Below are 23271 nucleotides of genomic sequence, written 5' to 3'. Positions count from 1 at the left end.
CACCGCTCCTATTAGCTCATTTACTGTCAACAAGCCCATTTAGCACATCAGCTCCGATTGTGTACGAATCCTGACCTCGTTGCATTTTTGGCGAAACTATTTGTATTCTTTGTGAGCTCACTGTAATCAGTAATTAACACCTGTGCACATGTGGCAGACATCCTTAATGTCCCCAGAATTTAATGTTCCAGGTCAGGAAAACAAGCAATTGCTTTCTTCACATGATACCGTCAGTCATGTGGACTGAGTCACATCAGTGAAGCTGCAGCTGCAGAAAAAGATCCTTGTGCTTTTCCAAATCGCATTACATGTTCAACCTCTGGGTATCCACTGACATTCTTGGTGGATATTTGGAAAACACACAACACCTTAGTGCCTATCATGTGACAAAGACCTGCTGATTTTATTGTTTTTGGATGTGAGAAAACCACAATTAAAGTAATTGCAGGAAGCTGAGGGAAGCAATGATGATAATTAATCTTTTTCTAATTGGTCCTCTGGCGCAGTGGATCTTTGCTTGCAATGAGTAAAGTACTATTAAGAGGAGGGCCACGGACTAGAAGTACAGTTTAAATTATAGTGACAGGGAAAACTGCCAAAAACTCATTTAAGTGGAAGAAATAAGGGGAGAATTTTGCAGGTTATACACAAGCTGTATGATTGAGAGAGGTTGAGAGTAGAAAGTAACTGCAAATGCAAACATTTTAAAATGGTTTATTAAAAATATGGTATAAATAAATATCACACCTCTGTTACATAGTAGGTTACATCATTCAGATGAGACTGGAATACACTGGATAGACACTTCTCTTCAGTACAAAATGATTCATAACATACAAGTTTACAGTGGTTTTCTGTGACAGCAATTTCTTGTGTCCCACAGCTCGTCAGAACAGTACCGTTCATTTACAGTAGATACATCATTACAGTGTCAAACCGCCAACCTACAGTAGATAGATCAGAGTTAAATAATTATTATAAATGCCAGCACTCATTTATTCAAAGAAATTCTCTGTGTTTTTTGAGTTAGCTGCTCAATCTCCTCAAAAGTAGGTGGACCCATCGCTTTATTCAGCTGTTGGGGAACCTGTCAGTAGATTACAGAATAAGCCTGTTATTTCAATTTCAATCAGTGAGGTGAAGGCAGGTAGAATACAGTGTAGATCTGTGTAATCCATAAGATCAGTGCCTTGATTTTTCGTACGCTTCTTCTTGAAAATATATAAATACTGTGCATAGTAAAATAATAATAAAAAAAACTTGAAAAACAGTGCTATTATCTTAACCATTGTGATTTGATCAGGTCTACTGAATAAAAAATAATAGTGATACAAAACCAGCCTTGTCAGTGCCCCATTCCAATATACAGCCATGCTCAGAAGTATTGTGACAACTGTCAGTTCTATAATATTCAGTCCTGTAATGCTGTTAAAAAAAGTCTTAATTATGGACGAGACATGCAACCCTCATTCAAGGTAACATGAAGTAAATGACTTAACAAAATACCTGAGTTACAAAACGTTAATATACTATAATATATAATACATAACAACAATATAAAATCTGCACAATCAATTGAAATGCTTGGATTATACATCTTTGTGCCAGAGTCAGTCTTCGTAATTCACAGTTTCAAGCTGTTACAAGCATCACTTCCACTCTGGTGATCATAACCCATACTGGAAGAGACTTCAACGTGCATGAGGACCAGATAACAATGATTAAACATACGTTAGGCACCAAACATAGGTTGTAACTGACCACAATGATGATCGCTTTGTAAATGCTCAAGTGGACAAAGTCTGTTCCAACAATTCAATATACAGCAGTGGTTGTAAACTAATGATTCAATGGACTGTGCGGCTCAAAGAAAACCTAAAGCTGTCCGTATGGCAAAAGGACTTTGGCCATATAGGTTTTCTGCTTTATCCAACTTTAAAGCTGCATAAATCAATTTATGGCCACTAGGGGGCAGAATAACTCGAAAACAGGCCTGCACAACCTTGACAACGTCTTATAAAGTTGTTGTTCTAAAAGTTGCAAGCAAGAAACTGCTTAAGTATTCATCCAGCGCAAACAGAGTAATGTTATCATCCCAGTGGAGCTGTGTTTGTGGTTATATGGTGACCTTTTAGCTCTGGTTAACCTCCACCAGCTCTTGACAGAAAAATATGTGGGGGCATAATAACTCAAAAATAAGCTGACCAAGCTTTCATAAACATTATTATGCCCTTTCTTAAGTTGTTATTCCAAATGTTGCAAGCAAAGCATGACCTAATTTGACGCTCTGGTTTACCCTCCACCAACTCTTGACAAAAAAATCTTGGTCTATAGCTTGGTATGTGCTTAACTTTATAAAGTAATGTGCAGTAAAAACTAAAACAATGAGCTAAGAGAGGCTAAAAACTGTTGGGTGAGTTGGGTGATAAGTCTGAGTTTGTCAATACCGGTGAAACCTTATACACAGCACTGTAATTTGATTCAGTATTAATACAAAAATATTGATTTAGGTACAGCAAAGGATTTTGGCTACAGTGGTTTTCTACCTTATCCATTTTTAAAGCTACATCAATCTATTAATGGCCACTAGAGGGCAAAAGAACTCAAAAATAAGCTAACACAGCCTTGATGTACAGTATTATGGCCCCTTTAAAGTTGTTATTCCAATGTTGCCAGCAAACTATTGCCTTTTAGCTCTGGTTTAGGTTCCACCAACTCTTGACAGAAAAAATCTAAAACAATGAGCTAAAAGAGATTAAAAGGCTCCATACGCTGCAAAGATGATAATTCTGAGTCTGAATACTGATTAATGCAACTTTAAGCTAATTTATTGCAACCTCATTTAAATACACAACCACGTTTTAATCTGTTATCAAAACCTGAAACCGTGTTCTCCAACACATATAGCTACAAGTCAGTTTGTGGAAGATCATACCCAGTACTGATTCCTCTGCAGAGTGGGCGTGGTGGTTCTAATAATGTGGGAAGATGACGCAGGGGAACCATTACTCCAAGAACTTACGAGCATGTTTGAATCGATGGTGTTATAACCTGAGCCCTGATTTGGTGTCAATAACCGATCAAGAACAGGGCTTCCTGGGCAGCTGGGGTTCATGGGGTTTAATGGAGTGACAGTCACTGTGGGAACTGTTGTGCTCCTCTGGGTTTGACCCTGGTAGGACTGACTGCCTGGAAGACTAGTAGAAGGTGGCTCCTTTGGTGCAGCGGGGCTCTGCTTCCTTTGCCTGTGGTGTCGCAGAAAGACAACCAGGACTACAAAGATGATTACGAGCAGCAGCAGAGCCAGCAGTGGTAAGATAACCAGGAGCGGACTGGAGGTTTTTTGAGGGTAGGACTCTACACGTACTGGTGTGTTCCTGAAGGGAAAATCATCTGTATCGTGTGTAGGTTTGCCAAGAGTTGTGCTGAAAATGCTAGTTCTGTTGGAGTTTCCCCAGCGGTTGCGTCCCTTGAATTTTTGCTGGTTTTTGCTTGGCTGCTGGGTGGAGAGGAAAGCTGTAGACAGGACTGGTGAGGCAGTTCCATTTCTTGAGGTGCGGATAGGCGTCTGATGAATAGATGACGTGGTTGGAACAGGACTTTTTGTGGTTGGGAAAAGCGCTGGATCATATGGCACAATTGTAAAGTGGAACTCCCCTTTAGCAGGTGGGATGTTATCAGCTTTCAGCACAAACACCAGTGAGTCATTAAGCTCTTGAACTCCAGTCATGTTAGCATTCAGCTCCAAGGCTACCTTCCCCTGCATCACCTCCTGAAAGGTGAAGGACTCAGCTTGGTCAGCTTTCCTGAATATTTTAGGTTTTGTCCAAACCACCTTCCCATGCCTGGGATGAGAGATAACTTCAAATATAGGGTTACTGTCACTGATATTAGCCAGTTCAGAGGCATCAAGAAAGCTGGCATTGAGTTTGACAGTGATCCCATTGGGAATGCTCAAACCTTTCCCCACCTGGATCAAGGGTCTGACAGTTATGTTAAACACTTGGCCGGTCACATTTGCCTCTGAAGTGAAGGCATTGAACTCAAAGCTGTCCTCTGAAGAGGAATGGGAGATCATGTGGTAGGACAACCTTCCAGCCTGTAGATCCTCCTGTCCGAACTGTGTAACCTCTTGGTTGTCTTTTAGAAGTTTGCCAAAGTTCGGAGGCCTTGTAATCTGGTAATGGATGGTGATGTTTTTCCCGTTGGTCTCAGCAGAAAGGTTGTCTTGGGTCAGTGTTACAGAAGTCTTGCCTTGCTCCAGTGTCAATCCAGTGTAGTTGACCAGAGAAATGGTGATTTCTGTCACTTCTAGGTTAAAGAGTTTATATATTGGTTTATGATGACCATCCGTAACACTGAAGTAGAACACCCCAGAGACAGAGCTTCCGTCATGGATGAAATAGACACTTCTGTTGTTGATCTGGGCTTGGGTGAAGGCCACTATCGACTCATTCAAACTTCCCTCAAGAGCTAGGTAACCATTGTTTGGCTTGCTAATTACAGAGAACTTAATATCATCAGGAGGATTGTCTAAGTCTTCCACTTTGAGATTCTCAGGCCTGAGAGCTACTGTATCTCCTTGTACCACCCTCAGACTCGGAGCTTTGGTTTTTAACAAAGGTGGCTGATCATTTACAGGTGTGACTGTGATGTTAAAACGCTCCTCAACAACATCCATGTCATCCTGAGGGCGCTGCGCCGTTTTGCCCTTGGGATTTATCCATGCGCTGAATACAAAAGAGTCATGAGTTGTCTCTGAGTTGTCGTGCTTGTAGGTGATGCCGTATTTGTTAACGATGAACTGGGAGAAGTTAGGTTTGTCCTTGGTGAGGTTTCTCTCACCTACCACTATGACACCATGTTGAGGCAGTGATGTCACCTGGAACCAAACCTCATTGGAGCTCCGCCGAGGCGTCGGCAGCTTGGACATTAGGTTAGAGGCGTCCAGCTTGGATTCATCAATGACAACACTCTCCCCTTCTGTTACCTCAGCACCTAGCACCAAACAAACATTACGTTAATCACCAACATTTTTAAGTAATAAAAACATAAACAACAGTTGAGTCAGTAGGTTTTAGCCATGCCTATGGCAATGTCAGTCTGCTGGTTGATTAGTTCACCACATTGGTCAAGACTGAAATTTTTAACCACTATTGGATGGACTAGCATAACGTTAAGACATTCGTAGTCCCCTGAGGATAACAGCCATGGTACAGAAGCGACGGGTCATGTAGTCTGGATAGAGTGGGTTTTTTTACCTGACCTGTCTTTGTAATGTGTGGTTGTATGCCAGCATCACTGTGTGCACATTGTGTTTTGCCAAGTGATTATGCTGTTAGTTATGCAGGGTTTGGAAGTATTGGCTATATTAACTGATACTGAATTAATTAACTGGAATATTTTAACAACAGGATGCATCGATTTTGTTTTAATGTGAAATGTAAAAACATCCACAAGGTTGCTATGCTGCATTGCACTGGCTCTGGCACAATGTGGTATTAGCTTTTAGCATTTTTAAACAGATTAATAAATATTTTAAATGTATTATTCTAGTAATAACCTAGTATCACTGCTAGATGAGCAGAAACACACACAAGCAGACAGACAGAGACAGAGGATTCGCTTTAAGTGTGATTTAAAAAGAGCAAAAGAGCAGAATTGTGTTGTAGTCTACTTTATCACCCCTGCAGTTTGTTAAAAAAAATATTTTTGTTATTACAGAAAAAGTAAAGTATCAAGAAAAGGCATTGTTGGGTACCAGTGCCTAATTCCAGGTACCAGGCCTGGCTGAAATGTGAACAGTACCCAACGCTGGTTCAATGTAGTTTTTACATAGCTGCTTGTAGAGAACAAAAATAGACCAGCTGGGTAAAACAAGAGGGAAGCAGTGCCCATGCAGGTGTGTGTGGCTTCTGTGGGCAGTGTGGCAGCGTCACTTGGTTATAAGGGATGCGCTCTGTTGCGGGCATGTTGCAGCAGACATGTCGGGCATGTCTGTTCCCCTATGTATTTTGGCCATAAAGCCTACTGACTTTGGCGATCTCATGATTTTACTTCCATTACAGGTTGACATTTTAAAGGAGCTATATGTAAGAAATCTAAAGCAAGTAGTCATAAAATCATCCTAATATGTCACAGAGACTAAGGAATAATGTTCATATAACATACTGATCTCCCCGACAACAATAGTACGGCCAGAATATTCGCATTTAAAAAAATATTTTACGGTCCGCAAATCATGTTTATGCTTTGAATTTGTGTTTTGGCCTGTTGAGCCACCCACCGCCGTCTACCAGTCACACAGTCAGTAGAGTCTCAGCATCAGTTACAGTTACGATTGAGCTACAGCAGCACGGCAAGCAGCATTAGCAGTGTCCCGGTACATAGCATTAGCAGCTGGCTCCTCCTCAGCTGTATCCCGGCAGCAGCATTAGCAGCAGAGAAGCCGGACTTGCTCGAATGGTCCGCTGGAAAACCGAAGATCACGGACGCGGCGACGCGGCCCTGCCACGGCAGCCGCTCGTGAGCAAACAAATCAGTCTCCAGCAAGCCGCTGTCCAGCAACCTCAAATCTGTAGAGGAGGGGGGGCGGACACGACTAGCTGCAGTATTTTGAATTTGAGTGCAGTAACCGTTTTGGCCACATTCTTACATACAGCGCCTTTAAGTTTTGAGTGAATGTCTCAAAGACTATTATTTGATGGATTATCATGAACATTTTTATGCATGGTACTTCATGTTGCCCTCATTATGAATTATGACCATTCATTTATCACAAAGTCAGAGTTTCTGTGACAAAATAATTGCAATACTAATGACATTCCCATCAGCCTCAGCAGTACTTTGTGTTTAGTGCTAATTAGGAAAGAATGCTAACTCGCTAAACTAAGATGGTTAACAGAGTAAGAATCCTACTTGCTTTACTCTTGTTCACACTTGTGTTCATACCTGTGTTTGCAAGCAGGACTGTGTTGTGTTCAGGTCCAGTGTTCTCATAAGAAATGTCAATTTTGAAGGTCTGGCTGTCCAGAGAAGTAGGCGGTGATGCCACAGAGAAGGTCATGGAGTCCATGGCCTCCCAGCCCACTGACTCGACGGGGGTCTGGATGTAAACAACCTCTTTTCTGTCCACCTGGGGTACAAAAACACCACAGATCCTCAGGCAAACCCACAATCCAAAATAAACTCACATCAACAAATTTGCACAACATGCAGATCAGCCATCCCTAAAGTGAACTGATGACTTAGTCAAGTGTGTAAACAGCTCAGTGGCCTAAATAGCTCTTCACCATCCTGAAAGACATTACAACAGTATGTATAAGATTTCACCATTAATTTAAATCTGCTTTGCTCAGCAGTAAATAAAGTGTACAGCACCATAGCTTTAACTGTGCCAGATGATAATCTATCAGAAATAATTGATCACATAAAAGCCTCACATGTTCCATTCAGCTTAAGAAGCACAAAGTCAATTTCCTGAATGAGGATGCAGAGTATATATTATTCATACTGTGGAAATCTGGCAACTTTCCACATGAATGGAGGGACCCTAATGTTTAATCCTGACCTGGTTCACACCCCTTTTATTTCATTTCAAAATAAAGTAAAATGAGAGAGTACTGATTTGACCTCCAGTTCTTCACTCACCATCTCCTGTGTGAAAGTGGAGATGTCCACTGTTGAATTATCGGGCCGTGTCATCACCAGACGTCCCAGTTTAGGATGCCGAATCAGACTGAATGTAATAATGCGGTTTGTGGCGTTGCTGATGTCATTGGTCACTGCTTGTAAAATTTCATTTGTGACTGGTGTAGAGGAGCCTGGAGGAAAGACACAAAATTGAATTAAGAGAATTATTGGTGAAGTGGTTTGGATAATTGATCATGAAACTATATCTGTCAAGAAAATTAGTTTCTCTTGTCTGGTGTTCAGTTTAGCTGTCGCCACACTGTTAAATTTCTTGTGTGGCTGCATCAAATGTTGCAAGTTTTCCCCTCTGGAAGCGTTTCACATCTTTTTGACACCAAATTATGCAAAACAAGCTCTGGAATAGACCGATGTGAGTCCTTTGATGTGTCAAATTAAAGCTGCACTGCAGACATCACAGGCTTTTTTACAGCGCTGTCCAACTGCAGTGCGGGGTGTTACATAAATTCCAAACAAGAAATTAAAAGTGGATCAGCTCCTTGCAGGCGCAGAAATCTTCCACTTGGGGAAAATGTAAAGAGAGACATCTCCTGTGCACGATGACGGGGACTGACTACTGAGAGCCTCTTTTCTTCCTCTTACGATGAATTACATAGATTTCCATAGCTCTGCTGCCACTATGAAGATTGCGAGAATCCTAAAAAAAGACTGCTGATAAATGATGGAAGCCAATGATAGAGGGAAAGAGGGGTCAAAGCACAGTGAAATTCATTCATCACTTGTCGTGAGCACTCCCACCATCCTTGTCATGGGAAATTTCCCTCTTAGAGGAAGACGGAGAGACGGGCTTTCTTGTCTTTTTACAACAGAAACCCGTCTTGCTCGAAATCAGCACAACATGGGTTTCACTATATTGTCAGACATTTGTGCAGCATGTAAAATGCTAACAGGAATATAAACAAAATACACAACACAAACAAAACACTTCTCCAAAACACTGAGTTGTTTAGGCTGTCTGTTAGATGAGAAAAATGTGTGCCACTCTGGGAATTGGAGACTCATGTAAGAAAAAAACATGCACAAACACACCATAAATATTCACTGTGTGTGGTTCATGTTTTTAACGGCATATGGGATAATAAGAGTCTATAAAATGATAATGATGATGAGGGATTAGAGGAACACATGGAGAATCAATAATAGAATATCTTAAAAGGCAAATTAAGGCAATGAAAGTCTTCCTGTCTGAAAGTGTGCATTGTTTCCCCCATGGTCATACTTTCCACTGAGGATGGAGAGGATGTGTCACCTTCACTTTTCAAGATCCTGCTTTTTTCAATAATGGAAGATCTAACTTCAATATAATACCTTGCAAAATATCAATTTTCAATACCATAGGGAAATAAATTGGTGAAGATTCTCAGTCATCCAGGTCATGGTAATCTCAAGTGCTATATCATTGTGCTTGAGCTTCTTGAAGATATTTCACCTCTCATCCAAGAGGCGAAATATCTTCAAGAAACTCAAACAAGTCCAGCTGCCTATGATATAGCACTTCAGATCACAGGGAAATAAAGATATTAAGTTCATACAATTTCATATTTTTAATAACAGATAAATTTAACAAGGCTAGAACCTGACGACAACTTTTCTTGGTTAGTAACACAGTACAGGCAGCAGACTGACTGCAGTAAACACTGACAATAAGAGAGAGCAGGAGCTGGTACTGGTGTATTAACTGTTTCAAATATTCAGGACCAATATGTATCAATAAATCCATATTTTTAACAGCACTGCGCCCTTTAAGTTTAACATTGTTCTCTTTCTGTTCAGCTACCGAGGTCCAGATGATTCAAGCTCATAAAAACAGAGATATTTTCATCTTAATGTGTGCTCAGAGAAATGAACATAAAAGCTCCAGTGTATAGGATTTAGGGGCATCTACTGGCAGACATTGAATAAAATATTCATAACTATGATTTCATTAGTGTATAATCACCTGAAAATAAAATCTTGTTTTTGTTGCCTTCGAATGAGCTGTTTATATCTACATACAAAGTGGGTTCTCGTGCATTGAGCCCGTTGGGTTGTTTCTATGTAGCTCAGAATGGACAAACCAAACAGTGGGTCTAGACAGGGCTGTTTGCATTTTCACATTGGCCACTATAGTTCTCCTACACGCTTGGCACACAGGAGAAGTTTCAGTTGGGTTCCATCTGCCGCCTCACCACTAGGGTCTACTAAACCCTACAGTAGACCTTTAACAAGCATGCCAGTCCTTGCCGAACTTTTATTGCCATGGGTTTTGCCCATCTAGATACGTACAGGCTATCCTACCATCATGACGGAGGTTGTTGTAACTGTATGTAGCCTGAAAGGAAAACCTGCATATACTACTCAGAAAAAGGGTACTACCCAGTACACTGGTTCCCAACTGGTGGGTTGTGGTCCAAAAGGGGGTCAAGGGTCCATTCTGAATGGACCGCAAGTGACTCAGGAACATGTCAGGCTGTGAATATCCAGCACAGAGCTTTTAGTTTGAAGAGCTGTTTCCTGTTGTAGAGTGAGTGACTAACAAACAGCTGGCCTACTTAACAGAGACAGCAAACTAGCTAAAAGACATGGCTAAATGCAAGTATGATGCTGAAAGTATTAAACTGTGTGGACCCTGAACTAATGACTGAGGAAAAATCTGGACCCCAACGCTGGACCAGTTGGGAACCACTGGCCAGGTAGCGGTTTCAGAAATTATTTCTATATTTCATTGTGTGTCCCCAACTTCTGAAACTCCCCATGTTTAAAAGATATCATGTATCCCCTCTCTACATGGCGGCCATGCTTTTACTCCACCTTCAAATGTGGCCATTTGGGGGGCGTCAGTGGCTTAGTGGATAGAGCAGGCGCCCCATGTACAAGGCTGTTGCCGCAGCAACCTGGGTTTGACTCCAGCCTGTGGCCCTTTGCATGTCACTCCCTCTCTCTCTCTCTCCCCCTTTCACGCTTGACTCTCCTATCGATTAAAGGCAAAAATGCCCCCCAAAAATATCGAAAAACAAAAACAAAAAATGTGGCCGTTTGAAACAGCTATAAAGACTTTTGCATCAGATGTGGTTGGAAAACATGTTGTACAAACTCCTTTTCGAGCATAACGCTGTCTGTATATTCCCACTGTCACCGTGTAACAGTAAAAATGTCCATTAAATAATTAGCTTCATGTATTCAACATAGGGCTGGGCGATATGGAGAAAATCAAATATCATTTTTGACCAAATACCTCGATATCAATATTGTGACAATATTGTAGGGTCGACTATTGGTGCTCTCACAAAATATTTACACCATGAGATTACTGATAAATAATCATCATTAATGTGGATATAATGACTAAGTGGGTATAAGCAGATAATAGAGCAACTAGATTACATCACCTTACTGTAATGCAGCATTTAAAACCAGGACACTTCAAATATTTCATATTCAAAATCTAAAACAATATCCAGTCTCATATCAAGATATCGATATAAGATTGATACATTGCTCAGCCCTGATTCAACAAGAGCCTGACAGTGATAGTATCAGTAAATGTCCTCATACCAAGAGGTCTTGTGTGGCATTTGCAGGCCGCCACAATGACTTCCTGTCAGAACACACACAGGTAAACGCTGGTTTCTTAATGAGTCACATGTAACCATTTAGTGAGGAGTCTCTGCACGGTTTTACAGAGAGCACCCAGACATTTAAGGAAGAGGAAAAACATTAATCTCACGTCCATAGCGTGAAAGTGTTTCATGTCACCCCCTCGCCCCATCAAAACCCTTCATTGTCACTTAGAGCTCCCGTCCCCCCCCTCCCTCTGCCCCGCCTGGCACAAAGCACAAACAGGGCTGCCTCAGACAGACAGTGGCACAGCTTTTCAAGTACCCACTCACCCTGTGGCTGGGAAGCTCAGCAGAGCGTGCCAGTTGGCAGTTTGCTACCCCCACAATATCCGTTCCTTCTCACTCACAAACCAGACCTCTGGAAATGGCAGAAAATCTTAAAACGTCTTTGCAGACACTGATGACAGCAAGAAAGCTAAAAAAAAGTAGCATACCGTACGTCAAAACACTGAGAAATGTCAGCTGATTCATCAGTCTGGTATTTGGCTGCTGGAAAGGTGCTGAATTACTATACCATCTGAACAGAGACTGTAGCAGGTTCAGTGTTGGGAAATACAGTAAATGAGAGGCCACAGACACACACAGGCCCACAAACACCCACCTACACACACACACACACTGCCGGGGTTTTCTCTCTTCTCCGTCTTGTGGTTTTGAGTGAAATGTCTTCACTACTGTTGGATGGCTTACTGTTAAATTTGGTTAAACACATTCAAGCCCCTAAAGTTAATCATGTCACCTTATTACTTTAAATATCAACATAATAATATTTCATTGGTGCTCACGCGTCCTCTTAACCTGCTTGGCGCATGTCTTTGAGGATCGGTGACAGCTAACAGGCAACATTTTATTAGCAGCAAAAATTAGGAAGGAAAAGTAATATACATGTTTTTCATTTTGATATATTAAAAGTCATTGCATACAGACTCAGCGGTGACAAAGGCGAGACAGAGACTGTTTCACCTTTTACCCCCTCAGGAATTTCTACTCTTGCACCATCGTGAGCATCCTGATGGGAACATCACATTCTTTAACACACAAATTTTCATGAGGTGTGAATTTATAAGTGCATGAAAGTTTAACTTGGAGATTCTCCTTAAATCGATACTTCACCAACTTTCAACCAGCTTTGTATCAAAACAATGTGGGTAGTGTGTGAACTGTGGTAAACTTCCCTCTATCTAAACACTGCCTAGATATCGCCCACCCTCACCTCCAGGCAAAACTGCCAGATGACGCAAACTGATGCAAAACACGTCATCTGGCAGTTTCGCTGGCTCTCTCAGGTTGTTGCTTGAACTGCAGACTATACTTTGCCATTTTCGTATTGCCCCCTACCCGTATCTCCACCATGAACACAAATAGCCTGTTTAGACCTGGTATTAACATGCGTTTCGGTGATCCAAACACAAACGGACAGCCGAGACACATCGCTTTTCACATTGCTGTAGCATGCGTGCTAGTCATGTTAGCGATGGTTGTGTCAGTACAGCTGGAGATATCCCTGTCTGCGGAATTCAACAAGTCTCCTTCCATAGGGCAAAATGAGGAGAGGTCACGCAACACTTCGTCCAACTCGACCTACAATTGGACAGTTATAGAGCCAAAACAGCAATTACATCCTGCACCGATGACATAGTTCTTGTCGGGGACGCATCAGGACACAGTGTTTACACAACAAAAGATATGTGGTCAAATGCGTCCCAGACCACCTCAGGAAGTAGTTTGCGTGATCGGATCACAGTGTCTCTTGGTGGTTGTTTAGATTTGTATTTAGCTCCGTCCACGTGTGATCAGATCACCCAAAACTCATTTTAATAAAACGTCTAAACAGGCTTTAAGAGATCAACAGACTGATCCGATCCAAGGGTAAAACTAGGTGGTGCTGATCAAACGTAAATCAATATTTTGATATACTACACTCCCTATTTCTTACCTTAAATGTTTTAGAAACATATTTCAGTGCTGTGTTTAGGTGCAATAGTTTGTGAACAGGAAGTGGACGCCATACTGTTTCCAGTATTGTAAAAACATATCAAACAGTTAAACTAAGCAGTGCTGATCAAATATAAACCAAGATTCTGTTACTAAGTCGAATATTTATCGCCTCTAATGTTTTCAGAAACATATTTTAGCTCACTGTTTAACTGTAATACAAGATTGTTTCTTGTTGGCATGCCATTGTTTCAAATGGATGTGTTCACATTATGTCACCCACCATTGGGAGCATTTATTGGTCTGGTGTGGTGCAGTGCATTCTGGTAGTTGTAGGTTTTCTCCCTCATGAATCAACGTGTCCTTTTTCTGTTTGCTCTGGTTCTGTAGCAGCAATTTCAAAAGTATTTGTGCCTTTCTCCTGCATAGACATCCTAGTTTTATTAAAAGGCCATCTTTCTAGTGGTGAAATACTTATTTGAATTCACACACAGACACACACAGACACACACTCACATAATCTTCAGCTGGACCCTAACAATAGACACAAAAAAGAGGAAATCAGCGCTCTGCGTATGGATAATAATAGTTCAACTAAAAAGCATCTGTGTGAGTGGACGACCAAGAAACTGACGAAAATAAGTTGTTTCACTTCATTTTCAGGAAGCAGCTGTGTAGTTTCATCATAACACAAAAGCCTATAAAAGAGAAATTATGCTTCCAAAACGCTTGTGATCTCAAGAGAGAACTGAAACACTAATGATCAGAAACACTAATGACTGCAACAGGAAGCCATTAATGTCAGCAGCAATTTGTGACATGCTATTTACATGACATGACACATGCCAGTATTTGACTGTGCAGATTAGGCTTTGGCTGCTCTTGTTTTAGTTTTTGGACTCTGCTCCGTATATTCTTTTTTTGGTTATTCCTTTTTCTAGATTGACAATGAGCATGTTTCCAACCTAGAGAGCTGCATGTTTACGGCCCTTCTTGAGCACTGTGCCAGGAAAGTGCACATTTGTTTATATGTATTTCATGAAAAAGTCTTTACAGAGAAGGACTTTAAACACTGAACATGCAACGTTCAGTTTATACAAAAACAAAGTTTGGTTTAGTCTTGTTTGCTTATTGCAAACCTAAAATGGAAAAGCAAATATCCAAAAGGTGTACGGCTGCTGTGACGTATTGTTTACAGCAGTGGTTCCCAACTGGTGGGTCGTGGATCCATTCTGAATTAAATGAATGGAGTTTGTAAAAACCACAATTTATTTTGAAGTTCAGTGAATTTCCAGCAAAAAGCTTTTAATTTGAAGCTCCATTTCCTGCTGTAAAGTGAGTGACTATCGGACAGCTGCTTGACAAATACACCTGTAGTTCAAGCAACAACCCGAGAGCGCCAGCGAAACTGCTGGATGACGTCTTTAGCATCAATTTGCATCATCTGGCAATGTTTCGTCCGGAGGTGAGGGTGGGGGTGATATACGTTTTGGCTTAAAATATCCCCTTTTGGTGGCATGATCCTGGCATGAACTGCAGTGATGTCTTGGTAAAATACAGCTGCTTTTTGTGGCACTATCCCCTGTGGAAAAACAGCAATGGGTTGCTAAAAACACCCATGTTTGGTGGCTAAATTACAACCAGTTTTGTAAGTTGTTGGCTCTTAAACGACGGTCTGCAGTTTGGCAGGTGTCTGGCCCAGGCGACATCCGCTATCCCTTCCTCCTCTGATTGATAAAGTCAGCTCATACACTACATCACTGAAGAAACACTGATATGATGAGTATGAAATGTGCAAATGTGACGTATTTATGGTTTGCAGAGATGTACAACGCAAAAATTTTCGTCTTGCGACTGGGCTGTGAAAAATATAGAACAATGCCCATCTTGTCATTAAATGATGAGGCTCTATTCAGTGGGTGATTTACCTGGAAACACCTTGAGTGGACGGTTTCTCTCCAAGCTGAGAACTAAGGCTCTGGCGGTGATGCTGAAGATCTGCCTGGGAGTGAAGTTCACACCATCATTCACTTGGAAGTTGAATCCTCCAGACATGGCACCTAAAGATGCAATGAAACATCTAATTAAAAGCTGTCAAAAAGACACAACTGTCAGATTCATCTGTCTGCTTTGTTTTGCGAGTGCATGTTTTCACTTTGTTCTTGGAAAATAAGCTGCGTCTGCTTTCTGCAAAATACACAAAGAAAATCACTTGATCAGCATTCCTGGTGCGGATCTCAAGGAAAACTGCAATGCAAGCAATCTGCATTCTGAGTCAATAAGGGAACACTCGATCAAAATCAATTGTCTATACTTGTGTAGGTGTGTGTGAAAATGTGTGTAAAAAAGACAGACATGTTCATCAACACATAAGGTGGGGTGAGTCCCCTGCACTCTATTATCACAACCTGTCCTGGTGGTACAAGTACAGGCAGAGAAGAAAGCAGATAGGAATCAGAACAGTGAGCAGAAACCTGATCTGAGACTCACACCATCACATGTTGACGGACTGTATCCAGCATTTTAGCCTCCACACTATTAAATATTATCACGTCCAAACAGACTGTGAATCAGTGTTGCAAGTAATTTAACAGCAAATAAAGAAAGATGCACATTGTTTCTGTGGATGATTTTTTGTGTGAGACACAAAAACAAAGCAAAGCAAACCATTAGGAACTGTCAACAGCATCCTCTAGTGGACACAGAAGGAACAACAACAACAACAACAAGTTATCTAGGGATCTAAAAAATACAGATGAATTATGTTTGGTATTGCTGCATTAAATCCAAAGCAGGCGGGAGAACAAAAAGACACTGATCTCAGAGAAATTCATTATAAGTTATATTTAGGACTGAGGAATATGATTGAAATCAATGTCACAATATAAAAGAATCATTTTCCAGTATCAATATATGTTACAGTACAGCTGCTGTTAAATAAGCTGAACAGTGATCCAAGCATTACATAACAAAGTGTCTACTAGTTCAATGCTTTTTAAGACCTTTTAAAGATGATTCAAAACCACATTTAAGTCTGATTTTTTGACAAATCATATGTTTTCTGATTCAAGCATTGCAGCTAAGTATAAAGGTAAGTAGTATAAATGTAGTCCCATGCAGAGCTAGGTTTTATGTATAAATTATAAAGTAAAACCAAAATGTGAACTTTGATTTACTGGCTTGAATGAATAATACAACAGGAACACATGCTGAAGTCTGGGATAACTTCTGTCTATTTATTAAGGGCTCATGACATTGAAGTACATATGGGTGCATCTGTGAAATATTTTTGTTGCTGCAGTAGACTGTCTTTCTGTTTTTGTTTTGGACTGTTGTTTTGTTTTATCTGTTTAAAAGAAAAGCAATAAAAATTTAAATGATGAAAAAAATGTGGACCTTGACGCAGAAGAGCTTGACCATTTTGAAAAAAATCAACACATTAAAGTAGGTAAAATGTTTGTGAAAATTAAGGCCTCACAAATTCAAATTTCAGACTATTTAATGACTTTTAAAGCCTGATATTCTAAACTTGAATTTAAGACATTTTAAGACTTTTTAAGGATCTGCAGACACCCTTTTTTTTAAAACAAAACGTCACACATATAAAACAAAAACAAGTATCTTCTTGTTAGTTTCTGATTACAGTGTGCAATGAATTACTGAATTATCACCCAACCCTATTTTTTTTAAGTTGTTTCTTCTTCAGTACCCCTCCCCTCTTCTTCTTTACCCCTCCCCAAACAGAGGAATGTGATATGTAATGTGTAAAATAATGGAAATAAACGTCCAAAATACACATTAAGGGGTTTATTTTAGTTTGGATTTCTGTTCTGGAAATGTGTGCAAGTTTGCATATACCTAATTAGATAACACCACATTTTCATATTTAAACATATTATTTCAAAATGTAAGTAAGCACCTGGGGAAGTTTCATGATGATATTTGTTAGTTAAAGTTTTTAACCCATTCACCTGTTGTATTTCTTTTTATCTAAAAATGTATGAAATGTAGAAATGCATATCTTTAAAAGGCCACTTTCTCAAAGTTTCTTTTACTCTGAGGCAGAAATCTCCACTGTAGTAGCATTTACATAGCCTGGTTCCAGACCATAGACCCCGCCCACTCAACTGAGTAGGCTTGCATCTCTGGTCTGGCATGCAATGAATTTGCGATTTATCTTGTCCAAACGATGGACGGACCAATGAACGCCGGGGGTGGGGGTGGGTCTAGCAATTAGCCAATCAGTGCCACGCTGATGTCAAGCTGTACGCCGGTACTGGTGAGGATAACAACAACGGCGACCGCTACAGATCCTACAGACCACATTAACGATGCTATCGAGGTATTTCGCCACTACTCGCGTTAATGGAGGACCAAATTAAGGAAGCTGCTAAACTGGATTTAACGGCAATGCAGCTGGGCGTGCATGACGACGGAGACATTTTAAATGGGCAATGCTCGCTTGTTTTCGGCACCCCCGAGGCATGGATACTAATGACGTCAGATTCTGGGTGAGTCGTTGATCTCTACTGATTGGTTAGGGAAAAATCAAATTCCCTCCCCCTTGTAAATCGCCTTCAATGGAGGCGATGTCAGACTGAAGGTTCTGAGAGCTTCAGTCTGACCCTCAGGCTAGCATTTACATTCACCAAACTTTCCAGTTTTATTGCTATCTATATTCTGAAGCTTTTTACTGAGAGGTTTCTTCATATATAATTCATAGCCTGATTTATGGAGCATTTTATTCCTAAAAATGTGGTGAAAATTCTATTTTTTTTATGGCTGCTGACAGTATTTTCTTATTTATGGAGTAATAAAAAGAGATAACCAACATTTTTTCAGTATAAACATTTGATTCCTACTATGTCACGAAATGAAACAAGGGATTTGAACCAGGCCCTATCCAATGTTCAGATTTATGTTCCTAAAATGTATACTTAAATAGATAATTCCTCATGTGCATTTTTAGACAAAAACATTTCAGAAAACTTGTAATACAAAAAAATATCACCTTCAACTGGAGAAGTTAGGCTGTGTTTTGCATGTCTGTTTTTTTACATTAATCACTAATTATCTTACAAATAATTTCTTATATAGTTACTACAGTTTGTAGTTTGGGGAGATCTTCTGTACTGCCTGTTTCCCCTTTGCTGTGTGTTTTTCTAAAGCATAAAATTTCTGGCTTTTGTGATTCAAAATGAGTCTCTTCTGGCTTCTCCGTTGCTGTGCAGTGTCTGAACTTCAGTAGGTGACAGAGAAACAAAGTTTACCTTTGTGGACAAACAGCAGCTGTCCCTGGTCGATGTGGTCCTGGGTGAAGTTGAGCACCGCCTTCATGGGGGCGCTCTTCAGGGCCAAGTGTCCGTTGCTAGGTGGGGTTACCATAAAGTGCAGCTCGGCTGGGGGCGTGTCCATGTCCTGTGCCCTCAGATCCCCTGGCCTGATCTCTGTCACTGAGGACACCCAAACCTGGACACAAGATGGACAAGGACAGAGCAGGTGTCATCTGTAATCTCCGGGAAAGTAAAGACCTCCAGGAGCAGACATGTTTTGTCTGACATGGCTCATGATGTGGGGGCTAACAGGGTTTGACAGCCAAATGCCACATTGACATTTATTTTGATGGATTGAAATACTGTCATATTCTGTTACACACGGGGGCAAAAAACTGGCTACATTTCCATTTGTGGATGCTCGTCTTTGGAGAAATCCCCTTAATTCAAAAACATAAATTTGACTGTCTGTAGGATACAACAGGGTTATGTCTCATGCACTTTTCTCATTAGTTAAATGCACTTGTAGAGCAGCTATGTCACACCCCCCTCTGCTCAGACATAATACAATTGTAAAGGAACAGAGACACATTAAAGACCAGGGGAAACAGCTGATGTGTCCTTGTCATTCATCACCACATACAATGGTCCCAGGATGCTGTGGGTGTGAGTCCTGCTCCAAGGCTATCTCACATGTTTCCTTTCTCTTTCTTTGCTCCCGTCTATTTCCCACAGCGCAGTGTATCATCCAACGAAGCAGAACTGCTGTAAAAATACTCTCTAACTGCAGCACCTAATGACGGTACGACAGTAACAACACATGAAGAAATGTCACTCAAGTCACGTTCACTGACATAATTCAAATGAAGGACATGTCAGGACTAAATATAGCCACGTAGACTGTAAACACATTTGGCTGAGTGTTGGCGAGGCGCAGCTAAGGTCCTGCTTTCATGTAAATTCAAAAGCCCCGAGCTAACACGAAGGAACAGAGGAACTCATTGACACACAGAGCACACAGCTCCTGATCTGTGCAGACACTAAACGACAAGGGATGAGCCTCACGAGCCAACTACTGCGTAACACACCACTGCCCCTCACACAGGTTAGGATTCCACAGTAATAACTGAGAGCACATACATCACGAGAATGTACGGCTTCTAAAATGTGGTTACTTGAATTGGCCATTTCGAGTTGAGCACAGGTGTTACTGATAACAATAACGACTGCGCTGTTTTAGTCATGTGTCCCAGTAAGCTGCGACAGTGTGACAGTGAGCCAGCACGCACAGTACCAGGACCCAGAACCTGAAGCAACTAAATGGAATTCAGCCATCATTCATTTTATTATTAACACCTACACTTTTCCTACAGCCACATGTCAAAATCTCCTCTGTGATAAAGGCCTATCAGTACTGCTGTTGCATTAACATAAAGACACAAAGACATTTTTAATGCATAAATATGACATAATACATTTTATTTATTTTTTCTGTTATAAAGTTTTAGTTACTTAAAGGGAAACTTTGCTGATTTTCACCAAGCTCATGACAATGTGGGTAGTATGTGTGAATGAACTGTGATAAACATCCCTCCATCTTGTGAAGATCACATCATCCAGCTCCAGGGCCGCCTCTCTCTCTCTCTGTCTTTGTTTCCGACTCAGATCAAATAGTAAAACTAGGCAGTGCTGATGAAATAAACACCAAGATTCTGTACCTGTATTGCCTATTTCTCACATGAAATGTCTTCAGAAACATATTTCAGTGCACTGTTTATCTGTAATACAAGAGTTTGTGAACAGGAAGTGGACGTTATAAGGTATTGTAAAAATGGAGTCTGAAAAACTGAGATCAAATGGTGAAACTATGCAGTGCTGATCAAATATAATCCCAGATTCTGTCACTGTATTGCCTATTTCTTGCCTAAAATGTCTTTGGAAAAATATTTTAGTGCTTTGTTTAGCTGTAATACAAGAGTTTGTGAACAGGAAGTGGACATTATACCGTTTCCTGTATTGTAAAAGTCTGAAAGATCTAATGGTGAAACTAAGCAGTGCTGATCAAATATAAACCAAGATTCTGTTACTGAGTTGCTCATGTCTCACCTCAGTGTTTTCAGAACCATACTACAACTTACTGTTTAACTATAATATGAAATTTTTTGCAACCAACTGGTGGCCATATTGTTTTCAGGTGAGCAAACAGCATTACCACCCACCACTGGAAGCGTTTATTGGTCCGGTGTAATGCAGAGCATTCTAGTTGTTTTAGGTTTTCTACCTCTTGAGCAACAGCAACCACTACAATCCCTTTCCTCAGTTTTCTCTGCTCATATGGCACCAACTTCAAAAGTATTTGTCTTTCTGCTGCATACCCAGCTTTATGAAAAGACCGTCCTTCTGGTGATAAAATACTTATTTAAAGGCAAAAGTGAGCACCCACCCTGGATTCACTATTTATGTGTTGTTTTCGGCCCTGCGTCCTTGATTTTCGTCGCTACTTTCGGAAGTGTCCTGCTTACGGTCTGGCCCTGTTCACTTCCTGACCTCATCTGCGCACTGTGCCCAGAAACATTTCAAATATAGCAAAATAAGAACATAAGAACATACAGGCAAAGAGCAGGGTTGCTGCAGATGAATACATCGCCACACACTTCTAGTGCTGATTGAGAGGGATTACTTTGGTATGAGTCCGTACATTGTTTTTTTTAGGAAAACACTGCATTGTGTTCACAATAAGGTTGGGTACAAAATATTTTTGGTCACTTTGTGGCAAAGGAAACAAGTTGCAAACACCGACATATTGATTCAAGAAACTTATCAAAAAGCTGGGTGGGTCTTTACACATTCAGTAGATACATACAAGGCAACATCAGCTTACATTTCAGTCATGTTTCTGGCCGACTGGTGAATGTATTCACTCAAAATCTGTCTCTATAGCTGCTAGTTGCTCCACTATGTTCACTGGTTAGCTGCTAACTTTGTGTGCCTGAGGATTTAGAGCTTCATTGTTGACAAAAGCTGCCTGCTAAAGCTGGAAACAACGCTAATGAGAGCGGTTAGAGTGAACCGAAAGAGTTGTGGCCGAAAAAACACTGAGCTGAAAGACGTTGACATGCTCTGTAGAGCTGACGGGAACTGTAGAGAAGTAAAACTTATCTGCAGGTTTGTCACTATGAGGGACAAGTAACACATTACACTTAGTGATTTGACCCATCTTTAAAACAAAATATTGATCATAGCAGCTTTACAGTTACAGTTAATGTTATTGTTGGGTTAGATCACTGGTTGGGGCTCATGGTCTGGAGTGTATTCTTCTGTACCATACAAATTAAAGACAGTCGTTTGCATGCAAATGAGTTTCCTGTTACAGCAATTTTTAGCAGGCCATGCTGAAGTGCAATGCAGCCACACGATCGGTGGCGTTTAAAATAAAGAGTGTGAACTGGCAGGTTCCCACTGCTGTTCTCTGAATGTTGGTTAATGTGAGAAATGTCAGTGGGTGAAACAACAGAAATAAATACATAAATTAATAAATAAATAGCTGCAGGTATGTACAGCCTATCACAAACATCATAATCTGAGGGTGGGCTTTACTTTTTAAAAACACTAAATATTGGGTGAGTCTTAATGGCCCCAAAATGACAAATTTAAAGGCTTGGGTGTAACTGTCAGTGAGCTGGCCTCTCACTTTGTTATAAGTGTTACTTAATGGAACAGAAGCAAGAGGTACTTTTTCAATTAGCACCTGCAAGCCCCACATCCACCCACCACACACAGCACATCGGTCCCACAGCATCACGTCCTCCCACATGAGAAGACTTGCCACACATGCCGGTGTGAGCTCATCTAGCGGGAAATGACTACACCTCCAGTAATCCCCCCATTTAACAGGAAGTCACAGCGGGATCAGTCTGAGGAGCAACAACAGTGCGACTCACCAAATTCAAAGAAAGGACACGTGAGATCAATTTGCACCAGCAGCCCTGTCGGAGTCGAGATCAATCCCTCAGACATGACGGGGCGTCTGCTGCTTATCAGGCTGCAGCTTTGGTGACGGAGATGACAGTCAGGTTTAAACAAAACAAACTTCACCACATCTTTGATTGACTTTGATTAAATTCAGTGAATGTTGACTGCCAAACTTCAACTGTTTTTATCTTTATTTGTTGAGGTGTTTTAATAGACTTGGGATTTTAACTCACCTGCATAAAACAATAATAATAAAAAACACATTTCGAGTACATGTTGCTTGGTCATTTTCAACCCAGACCTTATTTTCCCATGTTTTTTTTGTGTCTAAATGACTAACGGGGACAGTAGTTTTTGAATTTGGTCCAGTATTCAGAGAGATGACTACAGCCAGCAGCAGTGAAACAGGCTGCATTGTGTAAACACTCGGATCATGTTTGCACCGTCAATTTACGACCACTTAAAGTGCTTTTTGTGTGTCTGACAACATCATGGAAAAGATCCCTGCAGAAATAGACCTATTTGTTTAAGAGTAAGATCCTTTTTGTTTAACTAGAAACAGTCTGAAAATTGTTATCGGCAAACACACCAGACCTCATTTAAATAAAGAGTAATTTTATCATTGCAAAACACTCTTCATTCAGAATTAACAGAAACAAAATAAGCACAATAACACACACACAGACCACCTTAGTTTGTCTTTACACTCTTTCTAGACCATCACCACTTCTGGTTTGGTTGAAATAATCCCTTAATTCACCCAGTTAGATGTGAAAATATGC

General features: G+C 40.7%; 1 protein-coding gene across 1 annotated transcript in view; it reads right to left on the bottom strand.

Annotated features, from left to right (window-relative positions):
- Positions 1–698: 698 nt before the first annotated feature.
- Positions 699–23271, bottom strand: part of cspg4ba (chondroitin sulfate proteoglycan 4ba) — a 43363-nt gene continuing 20790 nt past the window's right edge. The window contains exons 6-10 of the mRNA XM_033620033.2: positions 18515–18713; positions 15173–15304; positions 7651–7823; positions 6952–7135; positions 699–4998 (exon numbers count right to left, since the gene is read on the bottom strand). Coding sequence (XP_033475924.2) covers positions 2930–4998; positions 6952–7135; positions 7651–7823; positions 15173–15304; positions 18515–18713 — 2757 coding nt within the window. The 3' untranslated portion in view covers positions 699–2929. The remainder of the gene's footprint in view (positions 4999–6951; positions 7136–7650; positions 7824–15172; positions 15305–18514; positions 18714–23271) is intronic.

The sequence above is a fragment of the Epinephelus lanceolatus genome, chromosome 9, assembly GCF_041903045.1.
Source record: "Epinephelus lanceolatus isolate andai-2023 chromosome 9, ASM4190304v1, whole genome shotgun sequence".
Taxonomy (NCBI): Eukaryota; Metazoa; Chordata; class Actinopteri; order Perciformes; family Serranidae; genus Epinephelus; species Epinephelus lanceolatus.
This window is presented reverse-complemented; position numbering and strand designations above follow the sequence as displayed.